Raw genomic sequence first — 18,633 nt, 5'->3', positions numbered from 1 at the left:
GGTTTATACTGTCCCTCAGGATTGATTCCAATAATTTTCCCACCACCGAGATTAAACTAACGAGCCTGTAATTACTTGGTTTATTCCTTCCTCCATTTTTAAACAATGGTACAACATAAGCAGTTCTCCAGTCAACTGGCACCACTCCTGTAGTCAGGGAAGACAGGAAAATGATGGCTAACCAGAGAAGTTAAAGATAGTATGAGATCAAAGGAAGAGGCTTATAATGTTGCCAAAAAGAGCAGTAAGCCTGAAGGTTGGGAGGATTTTAGAATTCAGCAAAGGGATCCGTTGGTAAGGATCACATCCTGCATGTCGTTGTGGAGCAGGCGGAGGATGGTGACGTACTTTTGGGGGCATTGGAAACGGAGGGGGACTCTCCATAGACCCTCGCGGTTGACAGTGTCAAAGGCCTTTGTAAGGTCGAAGAAGACCATGTATAAGGGCTGGCGCTGCTCCCTGCATTTTTCCTGCAGCTGTCGCGCTGTAAAAATCATGTCCATTGTGCCCCGTAGGGGATGAAATCCGCACTGTGACTCCGGGAGGAGCTCCTCGGCCACAGGGAGAAGATGGTTGAGGAGAACTCTAACGACAACTTTCCCAGTGGTTGATAGCAAGGAGAATCCCTGTAGTTACCGCAGTCGGACTTGTCCCCATTTTAAAAATGGTCACGATCACTGCATCTCTGAGATCTCCCGGCATGCTCTCCTCCCTCCAGATGAGAGAGATGAGATCATGTATCCACGCCAACAGTGCCTCTCCGCCATACTTTAGCGCTTCAGCAGGGATTCCATCTGTTCCCATTGTCTTGTTAGTCAGCTGTTTTATGGCTTTTTCCACCTCGTGCAATGTTGGGGTTTTACTGAGGTTGTGGCAGGTCACATGCTGCGGGATGGAGTCGAGAACACTCGAGTCAAAGGCAGAGTCTCGATTGAGGAGATCTTCAAAGTGCTCCTTCCAGCGGGCCCTGACAGCCTCGGTATCCTTGATGAGTGTTTCCCTGTTCTTGGCCAGGTGTGGGGTGGGGCCTTGGGAGTTTGGACCGTAGGTGGCCTTGACTGCAGCGAAGAATCCTCGCATATCGTGGCTGTCGGCCAGTTGTTGTATCTCCTGTGCTTTCTCCATCCACCACCTGTTCTTTAGGTCCCGGGTTTTTTGTTGGACCTCAGCCTTGAGCTGTCTGTAATGCTGCTTTGCATCTCCCGAGTTGGGTTGTTGTTTAAGGCTCAGAAATGCCCCGCGCTTGCGATCTATTAGCTCTTGAATCTCCAGATCATTCTCATCAAATCAGTCCGGGTGTTTCCTGGTTGAGTGACCGAGCGTCTCTTCACAGGCACTGGTTATAGAGGCCTGGAGGGCAGACCAAGCACTGTGGGCATTCTGCATCTCAGAGTCACCAAGGCACGCCAGGTTAGCTGTGAGGTGCTGACTGTATAGGTCTCTCTTAGCTGGGTCTCTCAGTGCCCCCGGCATTAACTTTTTTCCGGCACTGCTTCTGCTGTCCCCTCTGCTTTGGGGCTATGTTGATGTCGATGATGGATCGAATTAGGCGATGGTCCATCCAGCAGTGGTCAGCTCCTGTCATGGCGCAGGTGATGTGCACATCCTTGCGATCCCTGGCTCGGACGATGACATAGTCGAGCAGGTGCCAGTGTTTGGAGCGAGGGTGTTGCCACGATGCCTTGTACTTGTCCCTCTGGTGGAACAAGGTGTTGGTGATGACAAGGTCGTGTTCTAGACATTTTGTCAGGAGTAGGGTACCGCTGGGGTTGGTTTTCCCTACCCTCTCTCTGCCAATCACGCCCCCCTAGAGGGCTGTGTCCTTACCGACCCTGGTGTTGAAGTCACCGAGGAGGATCAGTTTGTCGCCCGCGAGAACGCGGGACAGGGATGTTTCGAGGTTGGAATAAAAACCCTCTTTGGTCTCATCTGTTGCTTCGAGTGTTGGGGCGTTCACACTGATGACTGTGGCGCACCGGTTCTGGGATAGGGTGAGTCGGAGAGTCATGAGACGTTCGTTGGCCCTGCAGGGGAGTGTTTGAGGCGATCGACCAGCTCGGTTTTGATGGCGAAACCGACTCCATGGAGGCGGCGTTCTGCCTCTGGTTTTCCTTCCAGAAGAAGGTGTAACCTCCACCTTGTTCCTTGAACTGGCCTTCCCCTGCCCGCGGGTCTCGCTTAGGGCAGCGATGTCGACATTGAAGCGTCTGAGTTCCTGAGCAACTATGGCGGTGTGGCATTCCGGCCTGTGGCTGTTGGGGTTGTCCATGTAATAATGTCCATAATAGTTGTCCATAACAAATGCTATGTTGGCCTTTATTACAAGAGGATTTGAGTTAAGAGCAAAGATGACTTACAACAATTATAGATAGTCCTGGTGAGACCACACCTGGAGTATTGTGTACAGTGTCGGTCTCCTTACCTAAGGAAGGATATACTTGCCATAGAGGGAGTGCAACGAAGGTTCACCAGACTGATTCCTGGGATGGGGGGATTGTCCTATGAGGTGAGATTGAGCAGACTAGGCCTATATTCTCTAGAGTTTAGAAGAATGAGAAGTGATCTCATTGAAACATATAAAATTCTTACAGGGATTGGCCGGATAGATGCAGGGAAGGTGTTTCCCTTGGGCTGGGGATTCTAGAACCAGGGGTCTTAATGCAAGGAGTATCCGCAATAAGGTGGATGAATTAACTGTGCAAATAGATGTTAACAAATATGATGTGATTTGGATTACGGAGACGTGGCTCCAGGATGATCAGGGCTGGGAACTCAACATCCAGGGGTATTCAACATTCAGGAAAGATAGAATAAAAGGAAAAGGAGGTGGGGTAGCATTGCTGGTTAAGGAGAAAATTAAGGCAATAGTTTGGAAGGACATTAGCTTGGATGATGTGGAATCTATATGGGTAGAGCTGCAGAACACCAAAGGGCAAAAAACGTTAGTGGGAGTTGTGTACAGACCTCCAAACAGTAGTAGTGATGTTGGGGAGGGCATCAAATAGGAAATTAGGGGTGCATGCAATAAAGGTGCAGCAGTTATAATGGGTGACTTTAATATGCATATAGATTGGGCTAACCAAACTGGAAGCAATACGGTGGAGGAGGATTTCCTGGAGTGCATAAGGGATGGTTTTTTAGACCAATATGTCGAGGAACCAACTCGGGGGGAGGTCATCTTAGACTGGGTGTTGTGTAATGAGAGAGGATTAATTAGCAATCTCATTGTGCGAGGCCCCTTGGGGAAGAGTGACCATAATATGGTGGAATTCTGCATTAGGATGGAGAATGAAACAGTTAATTCAGAGACCATGGTCCAGAACTTAAAGAAGGGTAACTTTGAAGGTATGAGGCGTGAATTGGCTAGGATAGATTGGCGAATGATACTTAAGGGGTTGACTGTGGATGGGCAATGGCAGACATTTAGAGACTGCATGGATGAACTACAACAATTGTACATTCCTGTCTGGCATAAAAATAAAAAAGGGAAGGTGGCTCAACCGTGGCTATCAAGGGAAATCAGGGATAGTATTAAAGCCAAGGAAGTGGCATACAAATTGGTCAGAAATAGCAGCGAACCCGGGGACTGGGAGAAATTTAGAACTCAGCAGAGGAGGACAAAGGGTTTGATTAGGGCAGGGAAAATGGAGTACGAGAAGAAGCTTGCAGGGAACATTAAGACGGATTGCAAAAGTTTCTATCGATATGTAAAGAGAAAAAGGTTAGTAAAGACAAACGTAGGTCCCCTGCAGTCAGAATCATGGGAAGTCATAACGGGGAACAAAGAAATGGCAGACCAATTGAACAAGTACTTTGGTTCAGTATTCACTGAGGAGGACACAAACAACCTTCCTGATAGAAAAGGGGTCGGAGGGTCTATTAAGGAGGAGGAACTGAGGGAAATCCTTATTAGTCGGGAAATTGTGTTGGGGAAATTGATGGGATTGAAGGCCGATAAATCCCCAGGGCCTGATGGACTGCATCCCAGAGTACTTAAGGAGGTGGCCTTGGAAATAGTGGATGCATTGACAGTCATTTTCCAACATTCCATTGACTCTGGATCAGTTTCCATGGAGTGGAGGGTAGCCAATGTAACCCCACTTTTTAAAAAAGGAGGGAGAGATATAACAGGGAATTATAGACCGGTCAGCCTGACATCGGTAGTGGGTAAAATGATGGAATCAATTATTAAGGATGTCATAGCAGCGCATTTGGAAAGAGGTAATATGATAGGTCCAAGTCAGCATGGATTTGTGAAAGGGAAATCATGCTTGACAAATCTTCTGGAATTTTTTGAGGATGTTTCCAGTAGAATGGACAAGGAAGAACCAATTGATGTGGTATATTTTGACTTTCAGAAGGCTTTCGACAAGGTCCCACACAAGAGATTAATGTGCAAAGTTAAAGCACATGGGATTGGGGGTAGTGTGCTGACATGGATTGAGAACTGGTTGTCAGACAGGAAGCAAAGAGTAGGAGTAAATGGGGACTTTTCAGAATGGCAGGCAGTGACTAGTGGGGTACCGCAAGGTTCTGTGCTGGGGCCCCAGCTGTTTACACTGTACATTAATGATTTAGACGAGGGGATTAAATGTAGTATCTCCAAATTTGCGGATGACACTAAGTTGGGTGGCAGTGTGAGCTGTGAGGAGGATGCTATGAGGCTGCAGAGCGACTTGGATAGGTTAGGTGAGTGGGCAAATGCATGGCAGATGAAGTATAATGTGGATAAATGTGAGGTTATCCACTTTGGTGGTAAAAACAGAGAGACAGACTATTATCTGAATGGTGACAGATTATGAAAAGGGAAGGTGCAAAGAGACCTGGGTGTCATGGTACATCAGTCATTAAAGGTTGGCATGCAGGTACAGCAGGCGGTTAAGAAAGCAAATGGCATGTTGGCCTTCATAGCGAGGGGATTTGAGTACAGTGGCAGGGAGGTGTTGCTACAGTTGTACAGGGCCTTGGTGAGGCCACACCTGGAGTATTGTGTACAGTTTTGGTCTCCTAACCCGAGGAAGGACATTCTTGCTATTGAGGGAGTGCAGCGAAGGTTCACCAGACTGATTCCCGGGATGGCGGGACTGACCTATCAAGAAAGGTCAACTGGGCTTGTATTCACTGGAGTTCAGAAGAATGAGAGGGGACCTCAGAAACGTTTAAAATTCTGACGGGGTTAGACAGGTTAGATGCAGGGAGAATTTTCCCAATGTTGGGGAAGTCCAGAACCAGGGGACACAGTCTTAGGATAAGGAATAAGCCACTTAGGACCGAGATGAGGAGGAATTTCTTCACCCAGAGAGCGGTGAACCTGTGGAATTCTCTACCACAGAAAGTTGTTGAGGCCAATTCACTAAATATATTCAAAAAGGAGTTAGATGAAGTCCTTACTACTCGGGGGATCAAGGGGTATGGCGAGAAAGCAGGAATGGGGTACTGAAGTTGCATGTTCAGCCATGAACTCATTGAATGGCAGTGCAGGCTAGAAGGGCCGAATGGCCTACTCCTGCACCTATTTTCTATGTTTCTATGTCACAGTCTCAGGATAAGTGGGCGGCCATTTAGGACTGAGATGAGGAGGAATTTCTTCACTCAGAGGGTGGTGAATCTTTGGAATTCTCTGCCCCAGAGGGCTGTGGAGGCTCAGTCTTTGAGTATATTCAAGGCTGAGATCGATAGATTTTTGGATATTAAGAGAATCGAGGGATATGGAGACAGTGCAGGAAAGTGGAGTTGAGGTAGATCAGCCATGATCTCATTGAATGGCGGAGCAGGCTCGAGGGGCCGAATGGCCGACTCCTGCTCCTATTTCTTGTTTTCTTATGGTCAGTTTCTGCTATTTCCTCCCTTGCTTCTTTAGTAGCCTCGGATATATTTCATCCGGTCCTGGTGATTTATCTACTTTCAAAGATGCTAAACCCCTGAATACTTACTCTCTATGTTTATCCCATCCAATATTTCACTCTGTTCCTCCTGAACTTCAACGTGGGCATCGTCCCCCTGTTTGGTGAAGACAGCCGCAAAGTGTTCATTGAGTATCTTCCCCACCTCCACTCACAGATCACCATGTTGGTCCCAATAGGGCCCACTCTCCTCAGTTATCCCCTCGCTCTTTATGTAATTATAAAACATCTTTGGGTTTTCTTTGATTCTACTTGCCAGTATTTTTTCATGCCCTCACTTTGCTTTCTTAATTTCCTTCTTAATTTCCCCGTACACCTTCTATACTCTTCCTGGCTTTCTGTAGTACTGAGCTCTCGATGTCTGTTATAAGCTTCCCTTTTTTGCCTTATCTTACCCTGTATGCACCTGGTCATCCAGGGGCTCTACATTTGGCACTTCAACCCTTTTTCTTAGTGGGACATGTTTACCCTGCCCTCCAAGTACCTCCCTCTTCAATGCCTCCCTCTGCTCTGACACTGATTTACCTTCAAGTAACTGTTTCCAGTCCGCTTTTGCTGAATCACTTTTCAGCCGAGTAAAATTGGCTTTTCCTCAAGTTAGAACCCTATTCCTGTTTTATCTTTATCTTTATCCATAATTATGCTAAAACTGAATTATGATCCCTACTGTACCACAAAAATGTTCTCCCACTGACCTTCCTCCCACCTGCCCAGCATGCAGAAACCAAGCGCAGGCAGCGGAAGGAGCATGCATCAACCCAGACTCCCCACCCTCCCTCTGCCCCACCTGCGACAGAGACTGTACGTCCCACATTGGACTCTTCAGTCACCTGAAAACTAACTGAGTGGAAGCAAGTCTTCCTCGACTCCGAGGGAGTGATTCATTCCCAAAAACTCCTTCCCCCCCCACCGGCCTTCCTCTCCCCCGCTCCCCCACCCGACCCCAGCCTCCCCCCCCCTCAACCCCGCTCCCCCTGGGTCCAGGGGCCCTTGGCTTTACTCAGTTCTGATTTACTTTATTCTAAGACGGGGTCTGCCTGACCGGATGCTCTGATTTCAGGCCGCCCAGGTGAAGACGCCTACATTGAACGGATTTCATTCTCAGCGGCCCTCACCATTCCTCAACTCAATCCAGGGACCATCCTGTTTGACAATGTCCTGGTGAACGAAGGAGGACATTACAATCCCAACACAGGTGAGGCAAAGGTTCACTGCTCCCGGTCTGACCTCTGATCCCCCTCTTCCAGTCAGACCCATCCTTTCCCACTCTGACCTCTGACCCCTCTCCCACTCTGACCTCCCTCTCCCATTTTGACCTCTGACTCCCCTCTCCCACTCTGACCTCTGACCCCCTCTCCAACTCTGACCCCACCCACTCTGATCCCCTCTCCCATTCTGACCTCTGACCCCCCTCCCACTCTGACCCTCTGACACCCCCTCCCTCTCCGACCCCCTCTCCCACTCTGACCCTCCCCCCTTTCCCACTCTGACCCTCTGACCCCACCCCTCCCACTCTGACCCCCCTCTCTCGCTCTGACTCTCCGACCCTCTCTCGGTCCGACCCTCCTCTCCCACTCTGACCCTCCCTCCCCCACTCTGACCCCCTTCTCTCGCTCTGACTCTCCGACCCTCCCTCCCTCTCCCAGTCTGACCCTCTGACCCCACCCACTCTGACCCCCCTCTCCCATTCTGACCCCCCCCTCTCTCGCTCTGACTCTCCGACCCTCTCTCGGTCCGACCCTCCTCTCGCACTCTGACCCTCCCTCCCTCTCCCAGTCCAACCCTCTCCACTCTGACCCTCCCTCCCTCTCCCAGTCCAACCCTCTCCACTCTGACCCTCCCTCCCTCTCGCACTCTGACCCTCCCTCCCTCTCCCAGTCCAACCCTCTCCACTCTGACCCTCTCTCCCTCTCCCACTCTGACCCTCCCTCCCTCTCTCTCCCAGTCCAACCCTCTCCACTCTGACCCTCCCTCCCTCTCCCCTCTGACCCTCTCCCAGTCCGACCCTCTCCACTCTGACCCTCCCTCCTGTTGTCCTCAGGTATGTTCACCGCCCCATACGACGGCCGTTACTTCATCAGCGCTATCCTGACCGGACATCGCAACCAGCGGATTGAAGCGGTTCTGGCAAAGTCCAACGTGGGGCTGGCAAGGATCGACTCTGGGGGTTTCCAACCCGAGGGTCTGGAGAACAGGCCAGTGATGGGGGCCCAACCTGTGTCAGGATCCCTGGGAATTTTCAACATTATCTTACCGCTGAGGCAAGGAGACACAGTCTGCATCGACCTGGTGACAGGCAAACTGGCCCATTCCGGGGAACCCTTCACCATCTTCAACGGGGTGCTGCTGTACGAGGACGATGACATTTGATGGGAGGATGCCCTGGTGACCACATTATATTAAACAGTAATATATTAGGAGCCTCCTTCACACTGGGATCGGGATCAAGAGTCCGGTCTCTGCACCGGGTTTCTGCACTGCTGCGGAACTCTCGTATTTAAGGTTTGACACATCTCCGACACCAACTGATGCCGGGAACCACGGCGGCCACACTGAGCCCCAGCTCATCTTCACAAATACTCCAATTTAATCAAAGCAAAGACCTGCCCCGGCTCGACACTGTCTATATACAGGAGAGAGAACCTCTGAATAGAGCAGTCCGAGACATTGGTGTCTGGTGGGGGGGGGGGGGGGGGGGGGAGGGTGTGAGAGAGACGGGGGGGGGGGGGAAAGAGAGAGACGGGGGGGGGGGGGAAGAGAGACGGGGGGGGGGGGGGGAAGAGAGATGGTGGGGTGTGTGAGACAGGGGGGGAGGGGGCTGAGAGAGAGACAGGGTGGAGGGAGGGGGGTGCGGGGGGGGGGGTGTGAGACAGGGGGGAGGGGGTGAGAGAGACGGGGGGGAGGGGGTGTGAGAGACAGGGGGGGATGGGGTGAGAGAGACGGGGGGGAGGGGGTGAGAGAGACGGGGGGAGGGGGTGTGAGAGACGGGGGGGAGGGGGTGAGAGAGACGGGGGGGGAGGGGGTGAGAGACAGGGGGGGAGGGGGTGTGAGAGACAGGGGGGGAGGGGGTGAGAGAGACGGGGGGAGGGGGTGTGAGAGACGGGGGGGGGAGGTGTGTGAGACGGGGGGGGAGGTGTGTGAGAGAGACGGGGGGGGAGGGGGTGTGAGACAGGGGGGGAGGGGGTGTGAGAGACAGGGGGGGAGGGGGTGAGAGAGACGGGGGGAGGGGGTGTGAGAGACGGGGGGGGAGGTGTGTGAGACGGGGGGGAGGGGGTGAGAGAGACGGGGGGGGGAAAAGAGAGAGAAAGGGGGGAGGGGGGGTGAGAGACGGGAGGGAGGGGGTGAGAGAGATGGGGGGGGTGAGAGAGATGGGGAGGGTGAGACAGGGGGGAGGGGGTGAGAGACGGGGGGAGGGGGTGTGAGAGACGGGGGAGAGGGGTGTGAGAGACGGGGGGAGAGGGGGTGTGAGAGACGGGGGGGAGAGGGGGTGTGAGAGACGGGGGGGAGGGGGTGTGAGAGACGGGGGGGAGGGGGTGTGAGAGACGGGGGGGAGGGGGTGAGAGAGACGGGGGGGGAGGGGGTGAGAGAGACGGGGGGGAGGGGGTGAGAGAGACGGGGGGGAGGGGGTGAGAGAGACGGGGGGAGGGGGTGAGAGAGACGGGGGGGAGGGGGTGAGAGAGACGGGGGGGAGGGGGTGAGAGAGACGGGGGGGAGGGGGTGAGAGAGACGGGGGGAGGGGGTGAGAGAGACGGGGGGGAGGGGGTGAGAGAGACGGGGGGGAGGGGGTGAGAGAGACGGGGGGGAGGGGGTGAGTGAGACGGGTGAGTGAGACGGGAGGGGAGGGGGTGAGTGAGACGGGGGGGGGGTGAGTGAGACAGGGGGGGAGGGGGTGAGTGAGACAGGGGGGGAGGGGGGGGAGTGAGACAGGGGGGAGGGGGTGAGTGAGACGGGGGGAGGGGGGGTGTGAGAGACGGGGGGAGGGGGGTGTGAGAGACGGGGGGAGGGGGGTGTGAGAGACGGGGGGAAGGGGGGGGTGTGAGAGACGGGGGGGGAGGGGGGAGAGAGATGGGGGTGTGTGTGAGACGGGGGGGGGAGGGGTGAGTGAGGCAGGGGGGAGGGGGTGTGAGAGACGGGGGGAGGGGGTGTGTGAGACAGGGGGAGGGGGGGTGTGAGAGACAGGGGGAGGGGGGGTGTGAGAGACAGGGGGAGGGGGGGGTGTGAGAGACGGGGGTGTGAGAGACGGGGAGGGGGGGTGTGAGAGACGGGGGGAGTGAGAGACGGGGGGAGGGGGGGTGTGAGACAGGGGGAGGGGGGGGTGTGAGAGACGGGGGAGTGAGAGACGGGGGGGGGTGAGAGAGACGGGGGGAGGGGGGGTGTGAGAGACGGGGGGAGGGGAGGTGTGAGAGACGGGGGGAGGGGAGGTGAGAGACGGGGGGAGGGGAGGTGAGAGACGGGGGGAGGGGGAAGGGGGGAGGTGTGAGAGACGGGAGGGAGGGGGTGAGAGAGATGGGGGGGTGTGTGAGACAGGGGGGGAGAGGGTGAGTGAGACAGGGGGGGAGGGGGTGTGAGAGATGGGGGGGTGTGTGAGACAGGGGGGGAGAGGGTGAGTGAGACAGGGGGGGAGGGGGTGTGAGAGACGGGGGGAGGGGGGGGGGGTGAGAGACGGGGGGAGGTGTGAGAGACGGGGGGAGTGAGAGACGGGGGGAGGGGTGGGTGAGAGACGGGGGGGGGGGTGAGAGAGATGGGGGGGTGTGTGAGACAGGGGGGAGAGGGCGAGTGAGACAGGGGGGGAGGGGGTGTGAGAGACGGGGGGAGGGGGGGGTGAGAGACGGGGGGAGGTGTGAGAGACGGGGGGAGGGGTGGGTGAGAGACGGGGGGGGGGGGTGAGAGAGACGGGGGGAAACGACCCTGGCTCCAGGTCGGTCACATGGAACGGAGTATTGTGCAGTAGAAACCAGCAGCTTGGATATAAACAGCTGACTCATTGGTTGATGCTGGGATTCTCTGATTTTATTCACCCCATATTATGTGCAGCCTCTCCTGACTGTAACCACACCCCACCCCCCCTTCACACGGTACCTTTAATGTAGAAACATATCTCCAAGGCGCTTCACAGGAACACAAACTAAACCAAGACTGAGCTTTATAGCAGGACAGGTGATGAGAAGCTGGGTGAAGAGGAGGTTTTAGGGAGTATCTCAGAGGCGGAGGTGTTTAGGGAGGGAGTTCCAGAGCTTGGGGCCCAGGCAGCTGAAGGCACGGCCGCCAATGGTGGAGCGATGGAAACCAGGGCCATGGAGGAGAGATCTGGGAGAGTTGCAGAGATAGGGAGGGGGCGAGGGGACACAAGAGCTTTGAATGAGAATAAAGGCGTTGCTGGACCGGGAGCACAGGGGTGAGTTCGGATATGGGCAGCAGAGCCGAGGGCCAATATATCCCTCCTGAGGGAGGCCCAGACTGAACGCAGTGTCCAGATACGGGTCTGACCAGTTTTATATGACGAACAATTTCCACCCTTTGCATTCCATCAGCCTACTGAATTATTGTTGTACGTGCCCCCCAGCTTTGAGTGATTTCTGGACTTGGACCCGAAATCTCCCCGTTCCTCCACAGTTCCCAGCTTCTCACCAGTTCGACATGACTCTGATCTTCCTTTCAAAATGGATGACCCCACACTGAACGGTATCTGCCATCATTTCCCCACTCAGTGAATCGATCAATGTTCCTTTTGCAACGTTCTACTCCCATCGACACGGTTTACTGAACCACCCAACTTAGTGCCTTCTTTTCCTCCATCCAAGTCATTGATAAATATAGTGAAATGCTGAGGCCCAGTACTACTCCCTGGGGACACAAGTCACACCCTGCCCCTTGGGGTACACACCCATTATCCCCATTCTCGCTCTCCTGCCTTCAAACCCATTCCCCAGCAGCTCACCAGTTCCACGTGTGACTGTGGGGAGTTGGGTCCAATGCCTTCTCGAACTCCATATAAATAACATCCATAGATATCACCTTATCCACCTTAATAGTGATAGCCTCCAAACATGCAGCTGGATTTGTCAGGCGTGACTCTTTCTTTACAAATCCTTGCTGGCTGATCGGCTCTGATCTGTCCAAATGTTCAGTCACTCTGTCCTTAACAACAGATTCTGGTAACTTCCCACAACTGATCCATTCACCTGTTTCTCTCTCCCACCCTTAAATAATGGAATGACATTTGCAAATTTCAACTTTAATTGCACAATTCCCGAGTTAAAAGATTATAACTAACACTTCTGCAATTTCCTCGTCATCTTCTAATGCCCTGGGGCAGAAAGCATCAGGCCGTGGGTATTTATCTATCCCAAGTCCCATTATTTCTCCATTGCTGTGTCTATGTTAAAACACGGACTACACTTCAAAGGTACTTCATTGGCTTTAAAGTGCCTCGGGGCATCCTAAGGTCATGAAAGGCGCTATATAAATGCAAGTCCTTGTCTTTTTTGTTACATATATTGAATCGTTTAAGTTGCTCTGGATGTATTTTTAGCTTCCCTTTGATCACTGGTATTTTATCCTCTTCCCCCACTGTGGAAACAGATTGAAAATATTGTTGAATAAAACTGCCATTACCTTGTTGTTTATGATAGTATCACCTGCGTCTGTCTTTAATGGGTCACATCTCCCTCAGCTTCTCTCGCTCTGAATATATGTATACAAACTTTTACTATTAACTTTTCTATTACATGTATGTTTTTTCGTATTCCTCTTTGCAGCGGAGAATACTTTTTGTCGCTGATATTTCCCGCAGTCTGGTGGATGGATGCTTTGCTGGGCAGATGTGCCGGCCCAGTCCCCGAGGATTATAAAGTGTCCAGCCTCAGTCCTTGGCCCTGATCCTGTGACTGAACAGGGGGCACCTGCTCAATAAAAGGTACATGGAATTGAGGGAAGTCACTGGAGGCATAGATCACCAAGGGGGGGGTCAGGCAGTTTCAGCATAACCCAACTGGTTCACAAACTCAACCCCAGGAAACAGACCCGCACACTGGGGCAGTGAGTGGACACGGGGGGAGCGAGGGGTCCGCGGGGGATTGGAGAGAGGTCCGAGGGGAGTCTGTGTGAGAAAATCTGTCAGCTGTTTGAAGGTAGCCGCGAGTGAGGGGCTCTGCGAGCAGGTTGAATTCAAACAGGAAGGGACATTGAGTGACATTCAATTTGGCCAATCAGCGAAATGGTCCCGTTATCGCTCATCAAACAGAACTGGACATCGGACACTTGCAATTTTTCTGTGCTATAAACAGAGGAGACAAAGTAAGCTTGTGTCTGGAGCTTGGAACAGGACACAGGAAGGTTTTGGAAAACGGTGATGGTTCGCGCGGAGGGGAACATGTGGAAGGTATATTGAGTTGCACTGATCACACACTGAATTACACAGTTTGAGCAGTTATTGCTGAGCGAGGCATGACCAGTTAACGTAGGAGTCAATTGTACGTAACTGGGACTGTAAACAGTTGGATATATACATTGCGAGAGGAATTGTGCATAACCTGTTAACGTGCAGCATATACATTGCGAAGTTTAAGGTTGTTTTAATTGTATGTAACTGGGGGGATTGGGGCATGTGAATCTAAAATCAGAAAACGAGATTTGTAGCTTCGGTTTTTGATTTTAAATCTGTATGCTGTAGTGTTGAACTCGGAACTTAATCGTTTTTAATAAAAGTCTATTGTATTGGAAAATCTCTGTTCTTACAAGTCTTGATGTTTGAACCCCGTAGGACAAAGCTCGTATCAAATACCTGAATCATGAAATCACACTAATGTACCTTCTGTTCTGATTTAATTTACATAATTGTTACAAAAATCTCACCTCGAACTCGAGGAAATTATAAAACAATTAGAAATCATTTTGAAGCTGACTTGTGAATTTTGTACTGAAGGGGGAGGGGCTGCACGTAATGGAGAAAGGAAGACTTTCTATTTCAGGCACTCAGTGCCAGCAGCATGCACTTCACAACTCAGGGCAAGTAGAGTAAAGCTCCCTCTACACTGTCCCATCAAACACTCCCAGAGTAGGTACAGCACGGGTTAGATACAGAGTAAAGCTCCCTCTACACTGTCCCATCAAACACTCCCAGGGCAGGTACAGGGGGTTAGATACAGAGTAAAGCTCCCTCTACACTGTCCCATCAAACACTCCCAGGGCAGGTACAGGGGGTTAGATACAGAGTAAAGCTCCCTCTACACTGTCCCATCAAACACTTCCAGGGCAGGTACAGGGGGTTAGATACAGAGTAAAGCTCCCTCTACACTGTCCCATCAAACACTCCCAGGGCAGGTACAGCATGGGGTTAGATACAGAGTAAAGCTCCCTCTACACTGTCCCATTAAACACTCCCAGGGCAGGTACAGGGGGTTAGATACAGAGTAAAGCTCCCTCTACACTGCCAGGATGTTGCCCTTCACAGTCAGCAGACAGGAGATTTAAATCCCGTAAGAAGAGATCCTCATCCAGTTGTCGGAGCTGGATTTGAATGTGGGCTCTGGAGATTAAGGACAGCCCTACCCAGACATTCAGAACTTTCCTGATAGACTCTTCAGTGGGAGACAGGCAGAAACACACCAATGTTGGCTCATTATCAACTCTACAGTGAATATTACATTTTATAAGAACATTACTTAAACAAACGATAGAGTTAGTCACACCTGTCATCAAATGTAAAGACCCCCCTCCCAATCTGACCCGCCGTGACCTCATCTCCTCACATCTTCCTCCAGTGACCCCCACCTTCTGACATCTCACCCGCCGTGACCGCCCCTCTCCTCACATTGACCCGTGACCCGCCTCCCCTCTCTCCATGACCCCCACCTCCTCACATCGCTCCCCCAGCAGTGGATTGGAGGGGGGGGTGGGGGAAAGAGGAAAGGCGGGGAGTTGTGGGGTGATATTCGGCCGTGGGGTAACACACATTGATCGAAGAACCTGTAAACACGACAAGGTTTTAAAATCCCATCAACAACTGATCAGCCCCCGTGAGTGCCATCATTCAGCAGCATCAATTCTCGATGACTGGGAAGCAGTTCAGTGAAAGTTGTGGAAACGTCGCCCGAGGGCAAAGTAAATGGTCGTTCACTGCAGCTCCCAGCGGTACCACGGCCACTGACAGCTGTCACACTGGGATCTACTGCACTGATCGAAGATCGGGGGAGGGACTGCGGGAGGGGAGGGGAGGGGAGGGACTGCGGGAGGGGAGGGGAGGGGAGGGGAGGGACTGCGGGAGGGGAGGGGAGGGGAGGGGAGGGACTGCGGGAGGGGAGGGGAGGGGAGGGGAGGGACTGCGGGAGGGGAGGGGAGGGGAGGGGAGGGACTGCGGGAGGGGAGGGGAGGGGAGGGGAGGGACTGCGGGAGGGGAGGGGAGGGGAGGGGAGGGACTGCGGGAGGGGAGGGGAGGGACTGCGGGAGGGGAGGGGAGGGACTGCGGGAGGGGAGGGGACTGCGGGAGGGGAGGGGAGGGACTGCGGGAGGGGAGGGGAGGGACTGCGGGAGGGGAGGGGAGGGACTGCGGGAGGGGAGGGGAGGGACTGCGGGAGGGGAGGGGAGGGACTGCGGGAGGGGAGGGGAGGGACTGCGGGAGGGGAGGGGAGGGACTGCGGGAGGGGAGGGGAGGGACTGCGGGAGGGGAGGGGAGGGACTGCGGGAGGGGAGGGGAGGGACTGCGGGAGGGGAGGGGAGGGACTGCGGGAGGGGAGGGGAGGGACTGCGGGAGGGGAGGGGAGGGACTGCGGGAGGGGAGGGGAGGGACTGCGGGAGGGGAGGGGAGGGACTGCGGGAGGGAGGGGAGGGACTGCGGGAGGGGAGGGGAGGGACTGCGGGAGGGGAGGGGAGGGACTGCGGGAGGGGAGGGGAGGGACTGCGGGAGGGGAGGGGGGAGGGACTGCGGGAGGGGAGGGGAGGGACTGCGGGAGGGGAGGGGAGGACTGCGGGAGGGGAGGGGAGGGACTGCGGGAGGGGAGGGGAGGGACTGCGGGAGGGGAGGGGAGGGACTGCGGGAGGGGAGGGGAGGGACTGCGGGATTGAGGAACTATCCAATCACCAGGACCGGTAACATGGGGTAGTTATTGGCCGCCGGGGCAGGTGTTGAACCATTGCCCTGCTCTCCCGGCCCAGTATGAAGTGTGGATCTGGGCTCTGGGTCAGACAGTTTCGGGGACACTGGATGCTGATGAGAAGTGCTGAGGGAGGAGCTGACACAGGCTGTTGTTTGACGGGGGCTGTTTCCCAAGTGTAAGGGGCAGCCGCTTCATCCTGAGACAGGGATCAGAGCAGTCCGGGAAACGCATGCTGCAACAGGAGGATTGTGAGCACGACCAGCAGTCCACACAGCAGCAAGACCACCCAGATCGGGAACATGTCTGTAAATCAAACACAGCCTGGTTGCTCATCCATCCCAGGAAAACATGCAGCAAAACTTCAACCCCTCAACAAATTCCCCGCTCGGTGTGGGACTGGGCCCCGGGGAGGGGGACCCAGTGTGGGACTGGGCCCCGGGGAGGGGGACCCAGTGTGGGACTGGGCCCCGGGGAGGAGGGCCCGGGGAGGGACTGGGCCCCGGGGAAGAGGGAGAGGGGCCCGGTGCGGGACTGAGCCCCAGGGAGGGGGACCCGGGCCCGGTGTGGGACTGGGCCCCGGGGAGGAGGGCCCGGGGAAGGACTGGGCCCCGGGGAGGGGGAGGGGGGCCTGTTGTGGGACTGAGCCCCAGGGAGGGGGAGGGGGCCCGGTGTGGGACTGGGCCCCGGGGAGGGGGAGGGGGAGGGGGGCCCGGTGTGGGACTGGGCCCCGGGGAGGGGGAGGGGGGCCCGGTGTGGGACTGAGCTCCAGGGAGGGGGAGGGGGGCCCAGTGTGGGACTGAGCTCCAGGGAGGGGGAGGGGGGCCCAGTGTGGGACTGAGCTCCAGGGAGGGGGAGGGGGGCCCAGTGTGGGACTGGGGGAGGGGGAGGGGGGCCCAGTGTGGGACTGGGGGAGGGGGAGGGGGGCCCAGTGTGGGACTGGGGGAGGGGGGCCCAGTGTGGGACTGGGGGAGGGGAGGGGGAGGGGGGCCCAGTGTGGGACTGGGGGAGGGGGAGGGGGAGGGGGGCCCAGTGTGGGACTGGGGGAGGGGGAGGGGGAGGGGGGCCCAGTGTGGGACTGGGGGAGGGGGAGGGGGAGGGGGGCCCAGTGTGAGACTGGGGGAGGGGGAGGGGGAGGGGGGCCCAGTGTGGGACTGGGGGAGGGGGAGGGGGGCCCAGTGTGGGACTGGGGGAGGGGGAGGGGGGCCCAGTGTGGGACTGGGGGAGGGGGAGGGGGGCCCAGTGTGGGACTGGGGGAGGGGGGGCCCAGTGTGGGACTGGGGGAGGGGGGGCCCAGTGTGGGACTGGGGGAGGGGGGCCCAGTGTGGGACTGGGGGAGGGGGGGCCCAGCGTGGGACTGGGGGAGGGGAGGGGGGCCCAGTGTGGGGCTGGGGGAGGGGGAGGGGGGCCCAGTGTGGGGCTGGGGGAGGGGGAGGGGGGCCCAGTGTGGGACTGGGGGAGGGGGAGGGGGGCCCAGTGTGGGACTGGGGGAGGGGGAGGGGGGCCCAGTGTGGGACTGGGGGAGGGGGAGGGGGGCCCAGTGTGGGACTGGGGGAGGGGGAGGGGGGCCCAGTGTGGGACTGGGGGAGGGGGAGGGGGGCCCAGTGTGGGACTGGGGAGGGGGGCCCAGTGTGGGACTGGGGGAGGGGGAGGGGGGCCCAGTGTGGGACTGGGGGAGGGGGAGGGGGCCCAGTGTGGGACTGGGGGAGGGGAGGGGGGCCCAGTGTGGGACTGGGGGAGGGGGGCCCAGTGTGGGACTGGGGGAGGGGGGGCCCAGTGTGGGACTGGGGGAGGGGGGGCCCAGCGTGGGACTGGGGGAGGGGGAGGGGGGCCCAGTGTGGGACTGGGGGAGGGGGAGGGGGGCCCAGTGTGGGACTGGGGGAGGGGAGGGGGGCCCAGTGTGGGACTGGGGGAGGGGGAGGGGGGCCCAGTGTGGGACTGGGGGAGGGGGGCCCAGTGTGGGACTGGGGGAGGGGGCCCAGTGTGGGTCTGGGGGAGGGGGCCCAGTGTGGGACTGGGGGAGAGGGAGGGGGCCCAGTGTGGGACTGGGGGAGGGGGAGGGGGGCCCAGTGTGGGACTGGGGGAGGGGGAGGGGGCCCAGTGTGGGACTGGGGGAGGGGGAGGGGGGGCCCAGTGTGGGACTGGGGGAGGGGGAGGGGGGCCCAGTGTGGGACTGGGGGAGGGGGAGGGGGGCCCAGTGTGGGACTGGGGGAGGGGGAGGGGGGCCCAGTGTGGGACTGGGGGAGGGGAGGGGGCCCAGTGTGGGACTGGGGGAGGGGGAGGGGGGCCCAGTGTGGGACTGGGGGAGGGGGAGGGGGGCCCAGTGTGGGGCTGGGGAGGGGGAGGGGGGCCCGGTGTGGGGCTGGGGGAGGGGGAGGAGGGGGCCCAGTGTGGGGCTGGGGGAGGGGGGCCCAGTGTGGGGCTGGGGGAGGGGGGCCCAGTGTGGGGCTGGGGGAGGGGGGCCCAGTGTGGGACTGGGGGAGGGGGGAGGGGGGGCCCAGTGTGGGACTGGGGGAGGGGGAGGGGGGGCCCAGTGTGGGACTGGGGGAGGGGGAGGGGGGGCCCAGTGTGGGACTGGGGGAGGGGGAGGGGGCCCAGTGTGGGACTGGGGGAGGGGGAGGGGGGGGGCCCAGTGTGGG

General features: G+C 56.8%; 1 protein-coding gene across 2 annotated transcripts in view; it reads left to right on the top strand.

The window, feature by feature from the left end:
* The window catches only part of LOC139244109 (EMILIN-1-A-like), a 106,888-nt gene extending 93,179 nt beyond the window's left edge, over window positions 1-13,709 (top strand). The window contains exons 7-9 of one of the 2 annotated variants that reach the window (XM_070870981.1): window positions 6,964-7,098; window positions 7,945-8,288; window positions 12,662-13,709. In XM_070870981.1, the coding sequence (XP_070727082.1) occupies window positions 6,964-7,098; window positions 7,945-8,273 (464 nt within the window). In that variant the 3' untranslated portion in view covers window positions 8,274-8,288; window positions 12,662-13,709. Of the gene's footprint in view, window positions 1-6,963; window positions 7,099-7,944; window positions 8,576-12,661 lie in introns of those variants that run through there. The other variant, XM_070870979.1, reaches the window with a different exon arrangement.
* Window positions 13,710-18,633: the final 4,924 nt, after the last annotated feature.

This window comes from Pristiophorus japonicus, unplaced genomic scaffold (genome assembly GCF_044704955.1).
Source record: "Pristiophorus japonicus isolate sPriJap1 unplaced genomic scaffold, sPriJap1.hap1 HAP1_SCAFFOLD_204, whole genome shotgun sequence".
Taxonomy (NCBI): domain Eukaryota; kingdom Metazoa; phylum Chordata; class Chondrichthyes; family Pristiophoridae; genus Pristiophorus; species Pristiophorus japonicus.
Note: the sequence above shows the minus strand (reverse complement) of the source record. Positions and strands in the feature narration are given on the sequence as shown.